Genomic DNA, 19,172 nt, shown 5'->3' on the forward strand with positions numbered 1-19,172 from the left:
ATTACGACATGTTTCAATTCGGCTATTGAAGATGTCAGCTCTTAAGTCCTAACTACGTAACGTGGCATCCTCCCGATCATAGGTCACAACATAAGATAGGGTCCACTGGGTAATTGTTCTGCCGCACTGGGAATAGGTGGAGGGAGCTATTGGTAGCTGCAGGGCCGTACTTCATACCCTGTTTTTGTCAACTTCCGCTTCCATATACATAGTTATTCTCCCATTTAATAGAAATGCATAGGCATATCATATCACATACCTACACCTTTCTGCCGAATTCCCATGGCCAGGCTGCCAACCCTGGTCACTGGTTCCAGCGAGTGGACTAGCATCGGGAAGTGCGGTGAAGCAAGAAAGCGGGACTACCGAAGACAGGGGAACGGATACATCAAAGACGGCGAGTGCAGTAGACGCAAAGACGAGTTTAGTTTTCAAAGATGTCAGTTCGTTTCGTTCACGTTGTTTTATTCTCGACCGGTGCGTTTGGAACAGAATAGATCGCTACATCACACAGTTGCCTTCTGCCGGCGGCGAGTTAGTCTCTCTGTCGGTGGAGCTGGCGGGCCAAGACGACAGAGGACTACCGACGAGGACTACCGACAGAGGACTACCGACAGAGGACTACCGACCGAGGACTACCGACAGAGGACTACCGACAGAGGACCGAGACGAGGAAGCCGCTGCCGATCGGCACCCGCAGCACCTGGCTGTCCGTGGCCGACGGACAGCTGAGGCGACCGGCGCACGCGCAGTTCACCTGCACCAGACTCGACTGTGGAGTGCGCGTGATGAACTTGCAGTGCTGACCCGGTCGGCACACCGGCATCTGCAGCAGAGCGTCACGGAACTCAGCGGCGCAGGCCGCAGATCTCACAGAGCAGAGGACACGTCACGCCCCTTCACTTAAGCAGCTAAAAATAACAGGCCTAGAAGTGGCGAGCAATGGGCCTGCCTCTTGCTAGAAGCACACGACCATCTCGCACTTTATCATGCGTCGTATTTAATCACAATCATGTTGAATCACGGATCCAAACATTCCGAGCACACTTTCAGGGGGTTGCCGCGCGCGCCGGGCTATCCCACCTGCACACAGCTGTGCTCTGTTTGGATGAGCTCCCCGTCGGGCAGCTCTCGCCACTGGAAGTCGGTCTGCAGCAGCCGGCGGCCGGCCGAACAGCGGCAGTGCAGCTGCTCGTGGTGCTCCATCGGCGTGCCGGGGTCGAGGTAGGTCACCAGCTCGTCCGTCATGGCCAGCTGCCCCTCCGCGCACGGCGCCAGGGCCGGCGCCTGCTGACAAAACTGCACCGCCCGCAGCAATGGGGTTAGTACTGGTCGATGATGGCTGCGTGGCGAGACACTACGGTACCTAATTGTTGACTCATCGCTGGCCGGCATGCCTATGACCGGTCAGCGTCGGCGGTCGGCAACGGCCGGGCCGAGGAGCCGGCCGCAACAACCCGTGTGTCATCTTGCCTCGACCAATTATATAGTGCCAAGGGCGAGACTAGAGAGATGACTGGCCAATAGGGCACGAATACCTGCATAATTCACTTTCATGCCAGCAGATATTCAGAAGGAGAGAGAGAGAGAGAGAGAGAGAGAGAGAGAGAGAGAGAGAGAGAGAGAGAGAGAGAGAGAGAGAGAGAGAGAGAGAGAGAGAGAGAGAGAGAGAGAGAGAGAGAGAGAGAGAGAGAGAGAGAGAGAGAGAGAGAGAGAGAGAGAGAGAGAGAGAGAGAGAGAGAGAGAGAGAGAGAGAGAGAGAGAGAGAGAGAGAGAAAGAGATCCCTTTATTGGCAGGCTCTGGGTCCATTCAGAGACATGAGATGAGATGAGATGAGAGATGATTTATTTGAGCATCCATATTTACACTTGTCGAAACATTACGATTGGCGTAGAAGCGCTATGGCGCTTAAAACGAGACGCCGCTCGAAACACGTAGAAAGCAGACAATAACACTTCTAATCGAACACTACTAATCACTACTGATCTTAATCAAAATGTCAATATTAACATAGCGAAGTCGACCCTGCCTTGGCCGAAGCGCCTGTCCCCGCCCCTACTCGCGCCATTGCTCTGTATTCCGAAATGGAAGTGCTGCTCCTAGTTCTAGCAGGCAAATCTCCGCGTTTTGAGTATATAGCTCTGGACGGCCATGGCGGTGTCATGGCGGGTAACCTTTATAACTCGCGAAGGCCCATTTAGCAGTGTTTCTATTTTCTTTTTCCGAGGAATGTTTTGAAAGTTCTCACTGAGAATTTCAGTTAACCTTTCGAACAATTCTTCTCGTTCTGTGCGAAAGAGTGGACAGATTAGGAGGAAATGCTCGTTGTTTTCTGTAGCAGCACCACAACTGCACTTGGCTGAATCACTTTTCCCTAATTTGAATCTGTGGTCTTTAAGATCTGATGAATTAAGCCTGAGTCGGGTGTGAAGCCGGTTTCCAATTTTGGAACCTGTGCTTAGGTAGGAGCTAGGTGACATGTTTATACCGGCATATGCATACAGCCTCTTTTTGAAGAATTTTTGGCTGTGTTCGGCTCGTAAGTCGTTGGGTAGTTCGTTCCAGATTCTTGTTGTTGTTGGGATGATAGATCTCGCGTAGGAAGCTGAGCGGACTGCTGGGATGGTGCGTTGAGTGGACTGTGTGCATCGCAGATTTCTCTCCATCTCTAGGTTTCTCGTTTTGGGTATGATGTCTTTTATGAAGTCCGGAACACGATCATCTAATGCTATCTTGTGATAGAGTTGCACTTTGTGGGCGCGACGTCTGTCTACTAGTGAGGTCCAGCCCAGCTCTTTCCGGAGGCCCGCTGTAGACGTCCTTCGAGGTGTGTCAGTGATAAGGCGTGCCGCCCTGTTCTGTGCTTTCTCTAGTCGGGACTTGTCAAATGCTGTCAGATGGCAATCAAATATTGAGTCGCAGTAGTCGAGATGGGGCTGGACATACATTTGATAGATTTGAAGTAAGATTTGTCGTGGAAGTAGAGATGCTATTGGGAAGAGAGGACTCATCGTGCGGTAAAATTTTGATAGGATGTTGTTGACGTGAGACTTGAATCTCAGATCAGTTGAGATTGTTACTCCAAGGTGTTTGTGGGAATCGCGAATGGGAATTGGTGAACCGCCAAATTCCAGGCACGGAATGTGTGTTTTTTTGTTACTAAGCGTTTGTTGGACTGTTTTTGTAGCATTAAATGTTATTATCCAGTCGTCTCCATAGCGTTTGATGCGATTTAAGTCGATTTGCAGTGATTTTTCAACTTCATGAAAATTATTAACATTGTGACTGGCATGTAAGGAGCTGTCATCCGCAAAAAATAGCATTTCATTGTTGGTAACGCTACTGAGCCCATTTAGATACATTATGGCCAGCAGTGGACCTAGGATGGATCCCTGTGGCACTCCTGCGGATAACTCACGCTGGGTGGACGTAGTTTGGCCTAGCTGGACTACTTGTCTCCTGTCACTTAGATAAGAGTTTAGCCAATCAAGTTGTGCACCTCTTATACCAAATTCTTTATCACATTTTGCTAGCAGCCCCTCATGCCAAATCTTTTCGAAATATCTTGATATATCCAGGTAAATGATTGTGTAATCCTCACCCGAGTCCATGGCTCTATATAGCCTGTGAGTTAGATAAGCAAGCTGGAGCTCTGTGTTGTGACCAGGGCGATAACCACTTTGTTTTTGTGTTAAGAGCGAATGACTGTGAATGTGCTCATATATCTGAGTGAACATAAGTTTTTCGAATATTTTCGATAGACAAGGCAGTAAGCTTATTGGTCGATATGATGCAGCCTCAGATGGGGAGCCCTTCCCTTTAAAAATTGGTTTAACTGTGGCTTTCTTCCACTGAGTTGGGTACCTGCCTTTTTGGACTGATTTGTTTAAGATTCTGGATAGAGGCTCAGCAATGTAAGCCGCTGACATTTTGATTAGTTTCGTCGGTACGCCGTCGGAGCCGGTGGCTTTAGACGAATCCAGCCCATTGATGGTCTTCAAAACATCTCGAGGTGTAATGGGAGAAAACTGGAAGGTGTGCTGAGTGCTGTTATATGAAGATTTGTATTCGCGTACGAGCTGTAAGTGTTTATCTGTAATGTTTATTTCTGTCTGGGAACAAAAGTACGAATTGAGGGCCTCGGCCTTGCGGTGGTCGTCACTTACAAGATCATTTTCGACAATCAGAGGAGCCATAATGGAGTTTTGCTTGAACCCCGTAACGCTTTTCAGGATTTTGTGGTATTTGTAAGGGGTTTTCTTGCTAGTGACAATTAGATGTACTTTGTGTTTAATGGTTTCATTTTTGAGTTTTCTATTAAGGCTGGTTACAAGGTTGCGCTGAGATCGCCAGATCGACCAATCTCTTTCTGAGTTGTGACGTTGAGCAAGCTTGAATAACCGGTCTCGTTTACGCATTTCGCGCCTCAGCTCTGCTGTTAGCCACGGTTTGTGATTGCGGATCTTTACGGTTTTCTTTGGTATGTGAGCTACTGCAGTATGCAAGATGGCTTCTGTTAACATTTCAATTGCATCATCGGTGTCGGCATTTGTTATGGCGCTCCAGTCTATGTTTCTCAGTGTATTAATGAAACCGTCAACGTTGGTATTTGAGTAGTCCCAGCGGGTTGTTGTTACATGTCGGTCAGCGTCGATTTTCTGAAGGGACAAAGAAATAAGTAGAGGGAAATGGTCGATGTTTGAGAAAGCCGGTAAAACTCCTGAAGATTTAATTAGTTCGGTTCGGTCTACAAATATCAAATCTCTTAAGTTGTGGGTGTCCCCTTGTACGCGGGTTGCTGTGTTAATAATTTGAGTTAAGTTTGACGCTTCAGTGATATTTTTCAGTTTGTTTTCGAAAGTGGTGATGGGGGAGTGGTTGGGTGAATTACTAGGCAGCCAGCAGTTTCCAGCATTAAAATCGCCAACGAGGACCAGAAGATCGGGACTATGCTGTTTAGCTTCAAGGACACAGTCAGACAAGTAATCTAGGAATTGAGATTGTCGGTCGCTAGTGGTGTTCGGTGGAAGATAAACTGAGCAGAGCAGCAGCGTCGTTTTATGGAATTTGATTTTCACCCATAGGGTTTCAAAGAGCTCACACTCAAGATGTGATATTTGCGAAAAAGGTAGTGTGTCTCTGACATATACTGCAACTCCTCCGCCCTTCCTTGTCCTGTTTTTTAGTAATGGCGCATGAAAACCTTTCAGAGAGTAAAGACTGGAATGTATAGTGGTGTCAAGTTTTGTTTCAGATAGTGCTAGTATGCTAATATCGTTAATGTCAACGTAGCTTTGAAGCTCCTGTAGCCTTTCGTTGGCAGTGATGGAGTTGATATTAATTGCGGAGATGTTAACACCATCGCTTCGGAGCGTACCAGTTACTGGTGGCATTGTGGGCACGGGGAAGGCGCTTCGACTGGCGGCGGGTGGCGAGAGAACAGTTTACATAAAACAATGTGCAATGTGGGCTATGGCTGAACTTTTGGCAAGATGACACTGATTTTGAGAGATGAGCAAGTACATCCGCATACTTTCGTCTCTATGCGTCGAGAAAGCGGAGATGATAGACATTGATAGCTCCGAAACGTTAAAGCATATAAAAAAATGACATACGACGACTGGGCACAGCTATCGTTAACTCGTGCATCGTTGTCAGGTGGGAAATCATATCACACTGAGCACAAGACAATATATGATGGGCAATATGCAATATACACAAGGTCATGTAAGGTGATTTGGTTATGTTTAACACTGGACGCATGTACGGCCGGCGCTGTACGAACCGGCACCGGAAACCCAGCCCCAGCCGGGAGGGCGGGGGGGGGGGGGGTGCCGGCCCGTCTGGGAGATGGGGTGTCACTATTCACAGCGTAGGCCCGGCTCGCCTAACGGTCACCGCTCGGGAATCGTTCCCTGTCGACACGCCCACTGTCAGAGACGGCGGGGCGAGCAGCTGATTGATGAGGTGTTGCCTGAGTCCGAGTATTTGCGCAGCTGCGCAGACCGTCCTTATAATGCCTTCGATGGTCGGCTGGTTAGCTCAGCGGCGGGGGCCGTCCCCTCAGTCGCCCCGAACGGCGGGGGACCTCCCGCGGCGGCGCTCGGTCACCCACGCGTTGATGGCGTCAGCGGCCTGCCAGGCGGGCCCCGACCCGCGGCGCGCCGAGCGGGCTGGCTCGGTCTCCCGTGGTCGGAGTTCCCGGAAAGCGTCGGCTCCCACGATATCTTCAAGGTCAGCTGGCTCTTTGATTGAGACTGCAATGTCTCCCTCTGTCTTCTTCACGCGCACACAGCCGTTGGTCGTGTAGGCGGCCCACAGAGACTTTCGTTTCCGGAGCTGCCTAGCCAAGAAGAATAGGTGCTGGTTCTTAGCTGTAAGGCACTCTGACACAAAGATGCGGCTAATTACTGACCGGGTCAGCACCGGATGGCCACCCACCTTTTCAGCCGTCAGCTCCTTTCGCTTATCGAATAGTTTTTGTCGAGCGTTTGTTGTGGCGAATTTGGCGATGATGGGCCGTACCTTGCCTGGCTGTGGACGTCCAAGGCGGTGGGACCGGTCCAGGTTGTCGGCCGTCAGATTGAGACCGGCAGCCCGGCCGACGTCCAGCACCAGGTTGTCTGTCGCCTCACCGCTCGTCTCCGGCACCCCGGTGATCAGCAGGCTGGTGCGACGGTTGTACGCATCCAGATCTTCGATGCGCCGCTCAGCTTCCTCGAGCCTGTTTTTGGTGGAAGACAGCTCAGTCTCGAGCGACGCTATTCGGGCTTCAGCCGCTTCATTGACCCGGTTGATTGCTTGAGCAACGGCTTCCGTTACCAGGTCCTGGAGTCGTTGGACGAATTCAAATTCACTTAAGATTTTCTTGGCTTCTTCCTTAATATCGATTTCAGCCATGTCAGCCATAGTATCTCACCACCCGCCGCCTGGCTCCCTTAGTTAGAACTAATCACTGGAAGGGTCGCGGCGCACTGGGTCCAGGCACGGAGGGGCAGGGGACACGTCCGTTCCGGCCGGCGGTCAGGGGACGACTCAAATATTGACATAAAGCGTCAATATTTTAAGATTAATTTAGAAACTTTTTGAAATGTAGTTGAAATAAATTTTTAACATATTTTGACAAGTCATTTCAGATGCCAGATAACGCAACTAGAAATCAATAATTAAAGTTCTGCAACGCGCGATCCCGTAGTCTATCGAAAGCAGGCTGCTGGTAGGCAGCGCTGATCGTCGGGATCCGGGATGATTATATTTGGAGTTACAATTAAACTCGACAGAAATAAAGAAACAATAAAAGGGAAGTGATAAGTTGCTGCTACATACATCCTTCGATGAATGGGTAATGGCGACACAACATGCGTGCGGTACATGCGCATGTAAGTCATCAGACGGGTGTGACAGGCAGTCGCCCCGGCTTGCCACCTCACCTTGTACTGGCTGGAGCCGTGTGTCATCGAGTGGCCGTCCTCATTGTCCCAGTGCAGTGGGCACCGCTGGCGGCCCGGACACCGGCACAGCTCCTGCCGGCTGACGCCCCAGGCGTTGGTCTGCACCACAGCGCAAACGGCCGCCGGTCGGCACACTGCCCGGCCCGAGTCCTGGGGGCGGCCCCACCGGTCAGAAAAGAAACCCCGAATGGAGCACATCAGGCACCAGCGTCTATCACCTGGTCAGTGCTCACCTTGTTACCAACAGCTGTAACCTTGTTTGCTGCCCTTCCTATTTTATTTTTTACGGATGATTTTCTATAAATAGGAAATGCCAAACTTTGAAGTTCGTTTTAAAATTTCGGATAGCCGAGAGAGAGAGAGAGAGAGAGAGAGAGAGAGAGAGAGAGAGAGAGAGAGAGAGAGAGAGAGAGAGAGAGAGAGAGAGAGAGAGAGAGAGAGAGAGAGAGAGAGAGAGAGAGAGAGAGAGAGAGAGAGAGAGAGAGAGAGAGAGAGAGAGAGAGAGAGAGAGAGAGAGAGAGAGAGAGAGAGAGGAGAGAGAGAGAGAGAGAGAGAGAGAGAGAGAGAGAGAGAGAGAGAGAGAGAGAGAGAGAGAGAGAGATGCAGTGTAACTAGCCTGGTGACAAACATCTACGACGTCAAAAATCATCTCTCCATCATCACTACAAGCATGCTTATAAAAGCAAACTCGTTACGACGGTTCACACGAAACGCATGCTGAGTACGGGGCATTGACAATGCGCAGTACACAGAGTGCAGTACACACATACCTACTCCTCCTCCCAGCCCACACGTATTTACACCCACCCACCCTCACCCACTCCAACTACACACGGTGTTATTAGCGGCGTTATCAGCTGCCAGGAGCACTCCGGGACGCCCGTACTCCGTACGGTGACCCGACCGCCGCGGGAGCTGAGCAGCCACCCCCTAATCTCTGTCTTCAAACAGTACCCGCCCGGTGCATTAGCCGTATCGGCTGCCCGTGACTACCGAGTCCGACCGATAACCCCCGTCCGCTGGAAGGACTGCCGCACTCATGGGGTCTGGGGACAATGTCGAGTGGATGGTAAACGCAGCCGCCTGCCTGCAATGGCAGCATTTTAACCTCATCGGGACCTGCATTTGGCCGTCCTTGAAAACATAGGGAGGGAGAATGGATCTCCAACTCGCTTAGCCCCTCGCTGAACCTATCGGCTGTCGAAGCACTGGTTATGTATTGGAACTCTGACCTCAGGTCACCAAAATTATTTTTGAATTTTTACCGAAGTCATAGGCATGCTACACAACCGTGCTCGAATTTGCCTTTATCTCTAAAACTCTATTTTTGGCAGCCGTTTGAATTTCACGTCTGTGACGTCGAAATTTGTCGTGCAGAGGTCTTGGAAAATCGAGCCTGTGACGTCGTCAAGGGGGCTGGGTTCAAATTTCTTACTGCAGGAGATGTGAAATTGATGGGGAAAGAGGTACTGAAGGTTCGGTGCTTCTATCCCTTAGCGGTCGGGAGCTATCGCAAATAGGTATTCGTCCCGGGCCCCGGCCCGCGAGGGTTAGGTGGCCGAAAAAAGAGCACTTGGGAACAAGAAAGAAGCACTTTGGATCTTGGTACTTCCTGAAAGTGTTATCTCCTAATGAAGATTATCGTGGCACTGCAAGATCGTTGGAAGGTTGCAACATTTTCGGACCGCGCATACGTCCACGTCTGCATTGGTAGGTATTACAGAAAGTTGACCTGAGGGCACGGTTCGTCGGAAGGTCATCTCAGGCTCAAAAGAAACGGTATATAGGGTAGAGTGGGGCAAAGCGCCCACCCTAACTTTCCAGCCCCAGTATCTCTTTATCTTACAAATTTGAAAGACAACTAGGTAGCTGATCTGGTAGCTCATTACCTTGGCTTTCTTCGAATAACACATCAGAAACAAGTGGCATGCATGGTTTTTGAGATATGCCATCCGAATTGAGAGGACTACAAATCGGGCGTTTTGCCCCACCCATGGGGCATAACGCTCATATGAGTGGGGCATAACGCCCAGTCCTGAACGTTTCATTACACGCTCGGTACTCTGACAAAAGAATGCAGTATTTATCCATTCTCATTTCGTTTGACTTTAAATCAATAGATTACACCACCAAACACATCTTGAACACTGTTGTTACCACCCCACTCCTCATTCAGTCAACGGGCTGTCACGGCCTTAAAGAGCGGAGATTAGTTCGTGCGAATAAATTGTTCCAGGCGATACTAACCAGTATATTGCATATTTCATAAGAATCCTGAGCAGTAGAAACGTATCCCGACAATTCAGCCAAAAATGTTCGCAAATACCCGTACTGTATAACTCCCATTAGGGGTAAAACGCCCATGATGGGCGTTTTGTCCCACACCAAAGTGGGCGTATTACCCCAACAGCACATTCAAAACGAAGTCCACCAAAATTAAGCGTGTGACGATTGTGTTGCAAACCAGTAAATGCTCAAAACGTAGCTTAAATCCGCAGGTTCTGCGTAGCTAAATTTCATTGCCTACTTTAATCTCTGTCAGACAAAGTTTTAGTAGTATGAAAACATGTAATATCTAAAAATTGTCTGAAATAAACTAATCTTTATCTTACGTCCAGAACAACCCACTTGTAGATCCGAAAAAGGGGGCAAAAGTAGATTCCTGCTCGTTCTTGAAAATGGCTATCGAGAATTCTTCGAAAAGTCGAGCACTTCATAAAAAAGAGGGGTGGGCGTTTGACCCGCCCTGGGCCCTTTGCCCCACTCTACCCTACCATTCGAAAGCTGACGGTGAGCTGAATCCAAAAATGTAATTTTTATCAAAATCGATCGATGGCCTTTTTTGAAAATTGCGTTTTTGTAAAAACTTAATAATATTTTATTAAACGGGCTGTCCCAGACATTCTTGAAAACATAAACATGTATTTTTTAAGTTCCAGTGAAAGCTGAACGCCAAAAAAACAATATTTAGCGAAGCAATATTTCCAAACATTAATATGCGTCTCCCACAGCCGACAATAAGGCGCAATCACACAGCTCAGTGTCACGATGGACCAAAGTCAGCCACACAGAAGCGTGAAATGGCCCTTATCGACTCGCAGACCCGGCGCTCTCGGCCCGCCTGACCGGCCACGGAAAGAACGTTCGGCTCTCGTTCTACTAAACAAATGTCATATTTGTCAGTTTAACTGTCCACATCGCTATTAAAGTTATTCAGGATACCTGTGAAGAAAACTCGTTGTTCTGTCATCTTCACATCATGCATTAATCTTCATTTGTTCATGTCTCCTTTGCTCAATCGAGCTTGGCATCATGCCCATATAAGGAAAATTGGCCGCGCTGAAATGTCAGAGGCTGCACCGGCCTCAGCTCGGGTGGAGTGGGGGTAGCGCCCGGCGGGGCAGGGTAACCTTTGACCGGTCGCACGGCCGAGCAGCTGTCACCAGTACAGCCTCTGACAGTGAAACCCCGCTCACTTCCCCTGCGCGGGCACTGATCGCAGCTGGATGGAACAAAACATGTAAAAGAAAAATGTAAATTAAAGCATGTTGTAAATCAAGCAGAACAATGATTTTTCTTCACAGGTATCCTGAATAACTTTAATAGCGATATGGACAGTTAAACTGACAAATATGACATTTGTTTAGTAGAACGAGAGCCGAACGTCCTTTCCGTGGCCGGTCAGGCGGGCCGAGAGCGCCGGGTCTGCGAGTCGATAAGGGTCATTTCACGCTTCTGTGTGGCTGACTTTGGTCCATCGTGACACTGAGCTGTGTGATTGCGCCTTATTATCGGCTGTGAGAGACGCATATTAATGTTTGGAAATATTGCTTCGCTAAATATTGTTCTTTTGGCGTTCAGCTTTCACTGGAACTCAAAAATACATGCTTATGTTTTCAAGAATGTCCGGGACAGCCCGTTGAATAGAAGATTATTAAGTTTTTACAAAAACGCAATTTTCAAAAAAGGCCATCGATCGATTTTGATAAAAATTACATTTTGTAGCGGTCAACTGACTGTATTTCAACACAAGCGCCTCTAGTGGCGACCGGGCGAGGTAGGCACATGACGTAAGCGCACTACGCGCTACACCTCCCCACCAAGTTCAACACACACCTCCCCCCCACAAAAAAAACAAGCTTCTAATGACACTTGAGGCACGAGCACGGAGACACAGACACTATGCCTACTGCGTCTTCAGCGGCGGCCTGCCTCTCGTACGAATGACACCGCGTCCAGCGACATGCGGTACGTGACAGGCAGGGCTGGTAAAGTGTTATGTCCTATTGACGTCGTCGGGGACACAGTACCAGTAAAAGTTCAAGTACCCGGGGTCAAAATTACCACATTTAGTAAACTTTTACAGTAATAAATAAGTTTCAAATAAAGCAGAAACTAAACGCGAGTAAAAGATATCATTGAATCCACAACGTAGGTATATCCCCTTTAACAAGGACATAAAAAGCCCCTATACCTAATACATACCTACAACATGGTTATGAACAATTAGTAGCCACAACTCACTTCCGTTAACAGCAAAACTACCGTCGACAGTTGCTAACAAAAACTAGATCAAACTAGATGATCAAACACATACTAACAGACGCTTAGACACCGACCCCGCTGTCGGCTGTGCTATTTCAAGCGGGGTTGATTGACGACCAGTTGTAGCCAGCTATACGACTAGACAAACGACTAGATTCGGAACCGGGGTCGGACCGGTTGGACATGGTAAATTCATGCGGGGTCGATAGTTTCTAGCCGTCGTCGTTGTGAGCTACCGATACAATAGCGACACCTATTGCATCTGTTCGACGATCGTAGCGCCCCCTACCCTTTCCGGGTTCTTCGTCTGTTACGCTACCCGCTGACCGAGTGATGCCGTGACATCTAATTAACAAACTGGAAATTTCGAAGCGCGAGTCTGATAAGCAATTTAGCACATATGACTGCTCGTAAAAAAATAATATAGAAATGAAACCTAAGGAAACGCGCATCGTAGTTGCATGCAGCCTGCATACATGAATCGTAAAAAGGTCGGGGTCATTTTTCGCTCTCATTTTTTGGTCGGGGACGCAATTTGCTTTTTTACCAGCCCTGGTGACAGGTTTTCAGGTTATTTACATGCACAACGACCGATTTCCCATCAGAGTCTCGGATGCGATAGTTTACATCAGACGTTCTGTGGGTGACAGTAAACGGGCCAGACCAGATCGGCTGCAGTTTCGGCGAGACACCCACCTTGCGAATAGGCCGTTTCCAAAATACATCATCGCCCACTTTGAGCTCACGAACTTTGACATGTTTCGCCGAATTGTACCCGTCTGCTCGTTTCGCCGCTGCTCGCTTCGACACATCACGAGCCGTAGCCCTCACATCAGACAGCCGAGCCATGAGACCCGAGCTCGTCACTTCGCGCATACTCGAGTGGAGCGTGTCAATCGGCAACTGCGCGCGTCTACAAAACAGCAACTCGAACGGCGTTGACTGAGTTGTTTCACACACGGCGGTCCGGTAAGCAAAGGCCAACGACTGTAAGTTCTGATCCCAACTCGCCTTGTGTTCTCCCACATACGACCGTATCATATTGAGCAGTGTTCTGTTAAAACGCTCGACCATGTCAGACTGTGGGTGATACGGAGAAGTCGTCCTATGCTTAATGCCTAGTTTTTCACAAAACTGTTTAAACGAAGCACTCATCCATTGCGTCCCCTGGTCAGTTACTATCTCAGACGGAAACCCATGACGACAGAAAACATGATCAAACAGCCAGCTCTGAATGACCTCCGTCTCAGTCGACGGTAGGGCTGTCATCTCGGGCCACTTCGAAAAATAGTCCTGACAAACCACGATAAATCTAGCACCGCTCTCTGTCACCGGTAAGATCGGGCCAACAATGTCTACAGAGACTTTTTCCCACACGTTCAGGGCAGACGTGTCTACCGGTGTCAATGGCGCCGTCGGAACAGGGTTATCTTTCACAGTGCAGCACACGATACATCCTTTTACATGTTGTTTTATATCCCTGGTCATTCCCGGCCAAAAATAACGCTCCTGTACACGCCGAACGGTCTTCTTGGATCCGGCGTGACCCGCCAATGGGTCATCACGAAGCAACTTGATGATGCCGTCGCGTTGGGACCGCGGTACCACCAGCTGTTCTCCGAAGACCGGATGCACATGGCAGAGCGCACCACGCCCGTTCACTCGGAACTCGTCCGGCTTCCTGTCCTGCAGCTGGCGCACGCCGTCATCAGTCGCCAGCTCAGAGCGCCAGTCAGCGACACTAGCGACACACTGCGGCTGCTCCGGGAACGACCGGCTGAGCACGTCCGGGACGACATGTTCAGATCCTGCGACGTGATGAATGCTGATGTCGAACTCCTCCAGTAGTAGCGCCCAGCGACCCAGCCGACCAGTCAGATCCTTCTTGGAGCGCAACCACTGAAGAGGCTTGTGATCCGTGAACAGACGTACCGGCCGTCCCACCAGCAGGTGACGCCATCTCTTCAAAGCGTGTACAATCGCGCATGCTTCTTTTTCTATTACGGAGTAGTGCCGCTGTGACTTGTTGAATGCTCTGCTGCTGAACTCCACAGGCTGGCCGTCTGCCTCTAGTACGCAGCCGAAGCCATTCTCGCTGGCGTCGGTCCGCACTGATAGCTGTGACGATTCCGTAGGAATCTTCAGAGCCGGACGTTCAGCCAGCAGGGCCTTCAGCCGACAAAACGCTGTCTCGTGCGCGCCATCCCAGAGAAATGACTTCCCCTTCTGCAAAAGATCGTGCAACGGCCTCGCAATCAAGCTGAATTCCGCGATGTGCGACCTATAGAAGCCGCACAGGCCCAGGAACTTCCTGAGAGCTGTCTGATCGCCAGGCCGCGGTATCGCCTCAACAGCTCTGATGTGCTCCTTCGTCGGTCGAATCATACCACCCTCGATGCTGAAGCCAAGGAACGACTCCAGGGATGTCAGCAGAAACCGGCACTTCTCGCCGTTCAGCGTCAGTCCAGCTTCTCGTAGTCTCTGCAAGACACAGCGCAGATCCTCCAAATGTGACGACTCGTCCCGGCTGTGGATGCACCAGTCATCGAAATACGCTGCCACACATGGCAGATCTTGTGTCAGCCTCTGCACCAGACGGTTGAACGTACTGGGACCGTTGCAGAGACCGAACGGCATTGTACGAAATTGCAGTAGCTGGCCATTAAACTGGAAGGCCGTCTTCTTTCTGTCCTGTTCCCTGAGAGGGATCTGATAGTATCCCGAGCGAGCATCGAGCACTGAGAACACTGTCGACTCCGCCAGCTTCCCGATGACGTCTGACACCAGCGGCACAGGCTGACGATCTTTCACCGTCACCTCATTCAGTTTCCTGAAATCAATACAGACACGTATGTCGCCGCTTTTCTTTTTAACAAGCACCACGGGGTTCATGTAGTCACTGTCACTTTGTTCTAGCACCCCATCACGAAGCATTTGATCGATTGCACTTTGAGCTCGAGACATATATGCCGCTGGCAGTTTATGAGGGCGACACACTATGGGCTGGTCACATGTTGTTTCTATCTTATGCTCTATCAAACTGGTGCGCCCGAGACCATTGAACACGTCCGCAAACTGGCTCTTAAGCTTTTCAAGTCCGTTACACGAAGCATCGCTGCTATCATCAAAGTCACACTCGCTCAGTAAGTCCTCACCGGTAGCCAGCATCCCGACCTCGTGGAAGCATCCCTCCTCCCAGTCCAGCAGCGGCGCCTCACCGGCGGCAGTATCTTCCTTCACGCTGTGTCTCGCAGATGGCGCCACCGAAGCGGAGGGAGTTGCAGATGGCGCCACCGGAGCGGAGGGAGGCGCAGGCGGCGCCCCAATCTGAGCAGTCTCAACGTAGCCCAGAGATGGCGCCACCGGCGCGACGACCGTCCCTCCGACGCAGGCGCCACCGGAGCCAGGTGACGTCACACTGTCGGCCGCGCCAGCTGGGTGACGATTCACACCGGCAAGCACAGCTCCACGGTCGAAGTCGATGGACGCGCCGAACTTCTGCAGAAGGTCTGCCCCCACCACGCCGCGCTGCACGTCGGTGATGATGAAGTCGTGCATCAGCGTAGCGCCACTGAGCGAGACAGAGCAGTTCAGCAGACCATACACAGGCATTCTCGACCCATTGGCAGCGATAACATAGTCGTCTTTAGCCATGGAGTTGGGCCGGAAGGAAGTGGGCAGACAGCTGACGGTGGCACCGCTATCAGCCAGAAGCTGCATCGGACAGCCATCGATGTCGATGTCGACGTAGACACGGCCATCATCGGAGACGGGTGAAACCGCGATGCCCTCCATCCGTCTACCAGCCAGTCCGTCGCCGGGAGCGCGGCACTGTGCACGCACATGACCAGCAATACCGCAGCGCCAGCATACCGCCCTCGGGCCAGACCGCGCCGGGTCGCCGCTCCTCACTCCTCCCCTCGGAGCGGCCGGCGAACGCACCGTGCGCCAGGTCACGTGACCACCACCGGCAGCGCCTCCAGAGCCGCGCGACCCGAGCCGGCCGCTGAGGCTGAAGCACATCAGCGCTGAGTTGACAGCCTCTTCCAGCTTACGGCAGGAGCCAGAGTTCAACACTGCTGCCCTCATAGGATCTGGCAATCCACAGACAAAAAAATCACGAGCAAGAGCTGCCTTATTGCTCGCTGCAAACCACGGGTAAACTTGTTCAACTAAAGTCACCACACGGTCACGGTACTTCTCGACCGGTTCAAGGTCAGCCATTCGAACACGAAACAAATCGAGCATAAACGCATCACGGTACGGCTCTCCAACTTTAGTGAGATACGTTTTGATTTTGGCAAAGCTCTTTTTGTCAGCCTCCGGGCAGTCTGTCAGCACAGTATTGCCCATACCGAGCAGCGCAGGAAAAATCCTGGCTTTCACAGTATCGTCCCACGCGTTGGCCGTCGCCACAGCCTCAAAGTAGTCGATGTAATCGGTGATCGAGCACTGTTCGGTTTTAGGCTGCGGCGGTACAAGCACTTGCACTCTCGTATCACTTTCACCATCCATGGTGTGGGGCTCAGGCTGCGGAGCGGCCCACCGCTGCCACCAGATGTAGCGGTCAACTCAGTGTATTTCAACACAAGCGCCTCTAGTGGCGACCGGGCGAGGTAGGCACATGACGTAAGCGCACTACGCGCTACAATTTTTGGATTCAGCTCACCGTCAGCTTTCGAATGGTATATACCGTTTCTTTTGAGCCTGAGATGACCTTCCGACGAACCGTGAGGGATGCGTAAATGCGCCAAAGGATACGGCTTAACCCTCGCCCGTATAGGGGGGGTCGAACGGACCCCCTCGGTTTTTCGCGAATAACTCGCGTAAAAAGCGACCGATGGCAACGAAACGTTCAGTATTCCTCGAGTTGATCAATTTGACACCTACCCTGAAAATTTCATGAGCCTGACACAAATGGCCTATTTCACCTGTGACCTATTTCCCGAGACCATGTTTGGCCGGAATCGAGATTCGGCGTACGTCGGATCGCATTAGCCGCGCGTTTGCAATCATTTCGCGGTTTCAAGCGTTTAAACATGTGATATGATGTTGGTCCCATGCATAAGGATGGGTGTACTGTCAAGGTCACCTGAAGGTCAGGTCAGGTCATTGACCTTTAATGACTTCGGTTCACTTTGTCGAGTTTTACATGTTCCTAGGCTACTTTTTGGAGCTGAATTCGAATTTAGCAACCATTTGAACATGTACGAAGTAGTTTTGGTGCATTCGTAACATGTTACGAAGCTGTCAGAGGCGGTTGAAATGTACTACGATTACCCGGCAGGACCCCTACTAGTTGACCTGACCTGACCTGACCCAACCTGGCCTAAATGCATGAAGACATCATCTGCGATCAAAACTAACATATTCGTGATCAGCACCCCGAAAACCCCATAGCAGCCACGCTTTACGACGTTCTAACAGGTCCCGATTTTCCCGACTTCTGGGTCATTGACCTGACCTGGAAGGTCAACCAATGACCTATGACCTTAAAATTAGGTATTATCGGCTTTTTCTCTTGTCACGGGCAACACGGTCGTTTTTCCCGCGAAGCTCTAGCTCGATCAGGGGCCAAACGGCAAGGGGGGTCCAACGGACTCCCCTTACACGTTCGAGGCTGGCAAAACACCAATACGGGCCAGGGTTAAATAAAAAATCGGGATTGACAAATTCATTCAACCGCGTATCTGCAAAATATTCTAAATGTCCCAGACTCTGTTGCAAAAATTAAAGACTTAGGTGTAACACTGGACACGAAGCTGACATTTGAGCCGCATGTGTCCGACATTGTCAGTAGAGCAAACCGTGCGCTCGGTCTTCTGATCCGTTCGTTCCAGGTCGGTGTCGGCGAGTCAAAATTCAACCGCGGAGCGGCGCTCGCTGCCTACTACGCTAACGTGCGTTCCATTTTAGAGTACGGCAGCGTGGTCTGGGCGGGGGCGGCCAAGTCCCACACGGTGCGGGTCGATCGGGTGCAGCACAAGTTCCTCATCTGGCTCATATCTCATAGCACTTCTGGACAGACAGCCTCACTTTCTTATGACAGTCTTCTGTCCCACTTCAAATTGCCAACCCTAGCAAAACGTAGAATTCAGCACGACATCATTTTTCTTAGAAACATTGTGCGAGGAAAAATCGATGCGCTAGTCTTACTCGACTCATTCCATCTACATGTGCCACCCCGATCGACCCGCACCCTCACACTGTTCAATGTACCACGAGCACGCGTGAGCACGATAGGAACTGGGATGTTCTGCAGGATCCCAAAACACATGAACGCCTTTTTGGCAAGTAATGCGAGCGCAGACATCTTCTCTGACAGCTTTGGAGTTTTTAGGGCTCGTTTGATCCATCATGTTTTATCCACATAGTCATCTCATTGCTCATGTTACACTCGCTGTTCAGCTCATCTGATGGTTTTTATTGTGGTTTTTATTGTAGTTTTTTAATATCAAAGTTTTTTTCTTTATTTTTACTTTCATATTTACTTATACACGTATTCTCACTCTTACCTTCATTCTCATATTTATACTTCGAACTGTGGATTTTGTTTTCAGTCTGAATGAATGTTCATACTCGTGCGGTTCCCTCATACCGTTGTGTGTGTTGATGCATTTTATTTTCCTGACTTCACCTGTTAGTGGAGAATTTCTCTGTTGGTGATAATCACAAATAAACAAAATAAACAAACAAAAACTCCAGTGCTGTTGCGAAAAAGGAACGTCAGGGTTGGTACAAACGGCCGCGACCCTTCGGCCACACAGCATCTCCTATCATTTAGTCGAGCTATCATTCAGGAAGGCTGTTTTTCTTCGACAAAACAAAACAAAACAAAACAAAGCAAAGCAAAAACGATTCCCATTCAATTACCACTTCATACCTAAATGACTGGCATGGGGTGGTGAAGCACGGTTCGCGTCGAGTACTGACCTCGGGGCTGGCCGCCACCTCATTGGTGACCTCCCAGACGTCGGTGGGGGACGCTCCGGTCCAGGTCAGCACGGCGGTGGCCAGCAGCCGCAGCGCCGCCCGCATGGCCGCCCGCCCGCCGACACTGCATCTACCGGCGCCGCGTCCCGCTCTTATAACGGTGGCCGGCGAGGCTACACCGACACAGACAGCCGCAGACTTCAACGCATCACAACGGGAAAACCGCGGATGGCAAGCACAAT

The 19,172-nt window shown here is 50.4% G+C and overlaps 1 protein-coding gene across 1 annotated transcript; it reads right to left on the bottom strand.

Annotated features, from left to right (window-relative positions):
- Window positions 1-450: 450 nt before the first annotated feature.
- Window positions 451-19,045, bottom strand: LOC122368076 (U-scoloptoxin(11)-Sm5a-like). The gene is made up of 4 exons (XM_043341707.1): window positions 18,931-19,045; window positions 7,432-7,602; window positions 1,084-1,299; window positions 451-826 (listed from the first exon to the last, which is right to left on the bottom strand). The coding sequence occupies exons 1-4, from the start codon at window positions 19,033-19,035 to the stop codon at window positions 650-652; spliced, it is 669 nt and encodes a 222-aa protein (XP_043197642.1). The 5' UTR covers window positions 19,036-19,045; the 3' UTR covers window positions 451-649.
- Between the last annotated feature and the right edge of the window lie 127 nt (window positions 19,046-19,172).

The sequence above is a fragment of the Amphibalanus amphitrite genome, unplaced genomic scaffold, assembly GCF_019059575.1.
Source record: "Amphibalanus amphitrite isolate SeventyFive unplaced genomic scaffold, NRLGWU_Aamphi_draft 000920F_arrow, whole genome shotgun sequence".
In the NCBI taxonomy this organism is placed as follows: domain Eukaryota; kingdom Metazoa; phylum Arthropoda; class Thecostraca; order Balanomorpha; family Balanidae; genus Amphibalanus; species Amphibalanus amphitrite.

Coding starts and splice junctions, on each gene's coding strand:
- LOC122368076 (XM_043341707.1), bottom strand. CDS start 19,035: ATGCGGGCGGCGCTGCGGCTGCTGGCCACCGCCGTGCTGACCTGGACC. Junction 7,603..18,930: donor AGGTGGCGGCCAGCCCCGAG/GTCAGTACTCGA, acceptor GGCCGCCCCCAG/GACTCGGGCCGGGCAGTGTG. Junction 827..1,083: donor CAGAGCACAGCTGTGTGCAG/GTGGGATAGCCC, acceptor GCTCTGCTGCAG/ATGCCGGTGTGCCGACCGGG.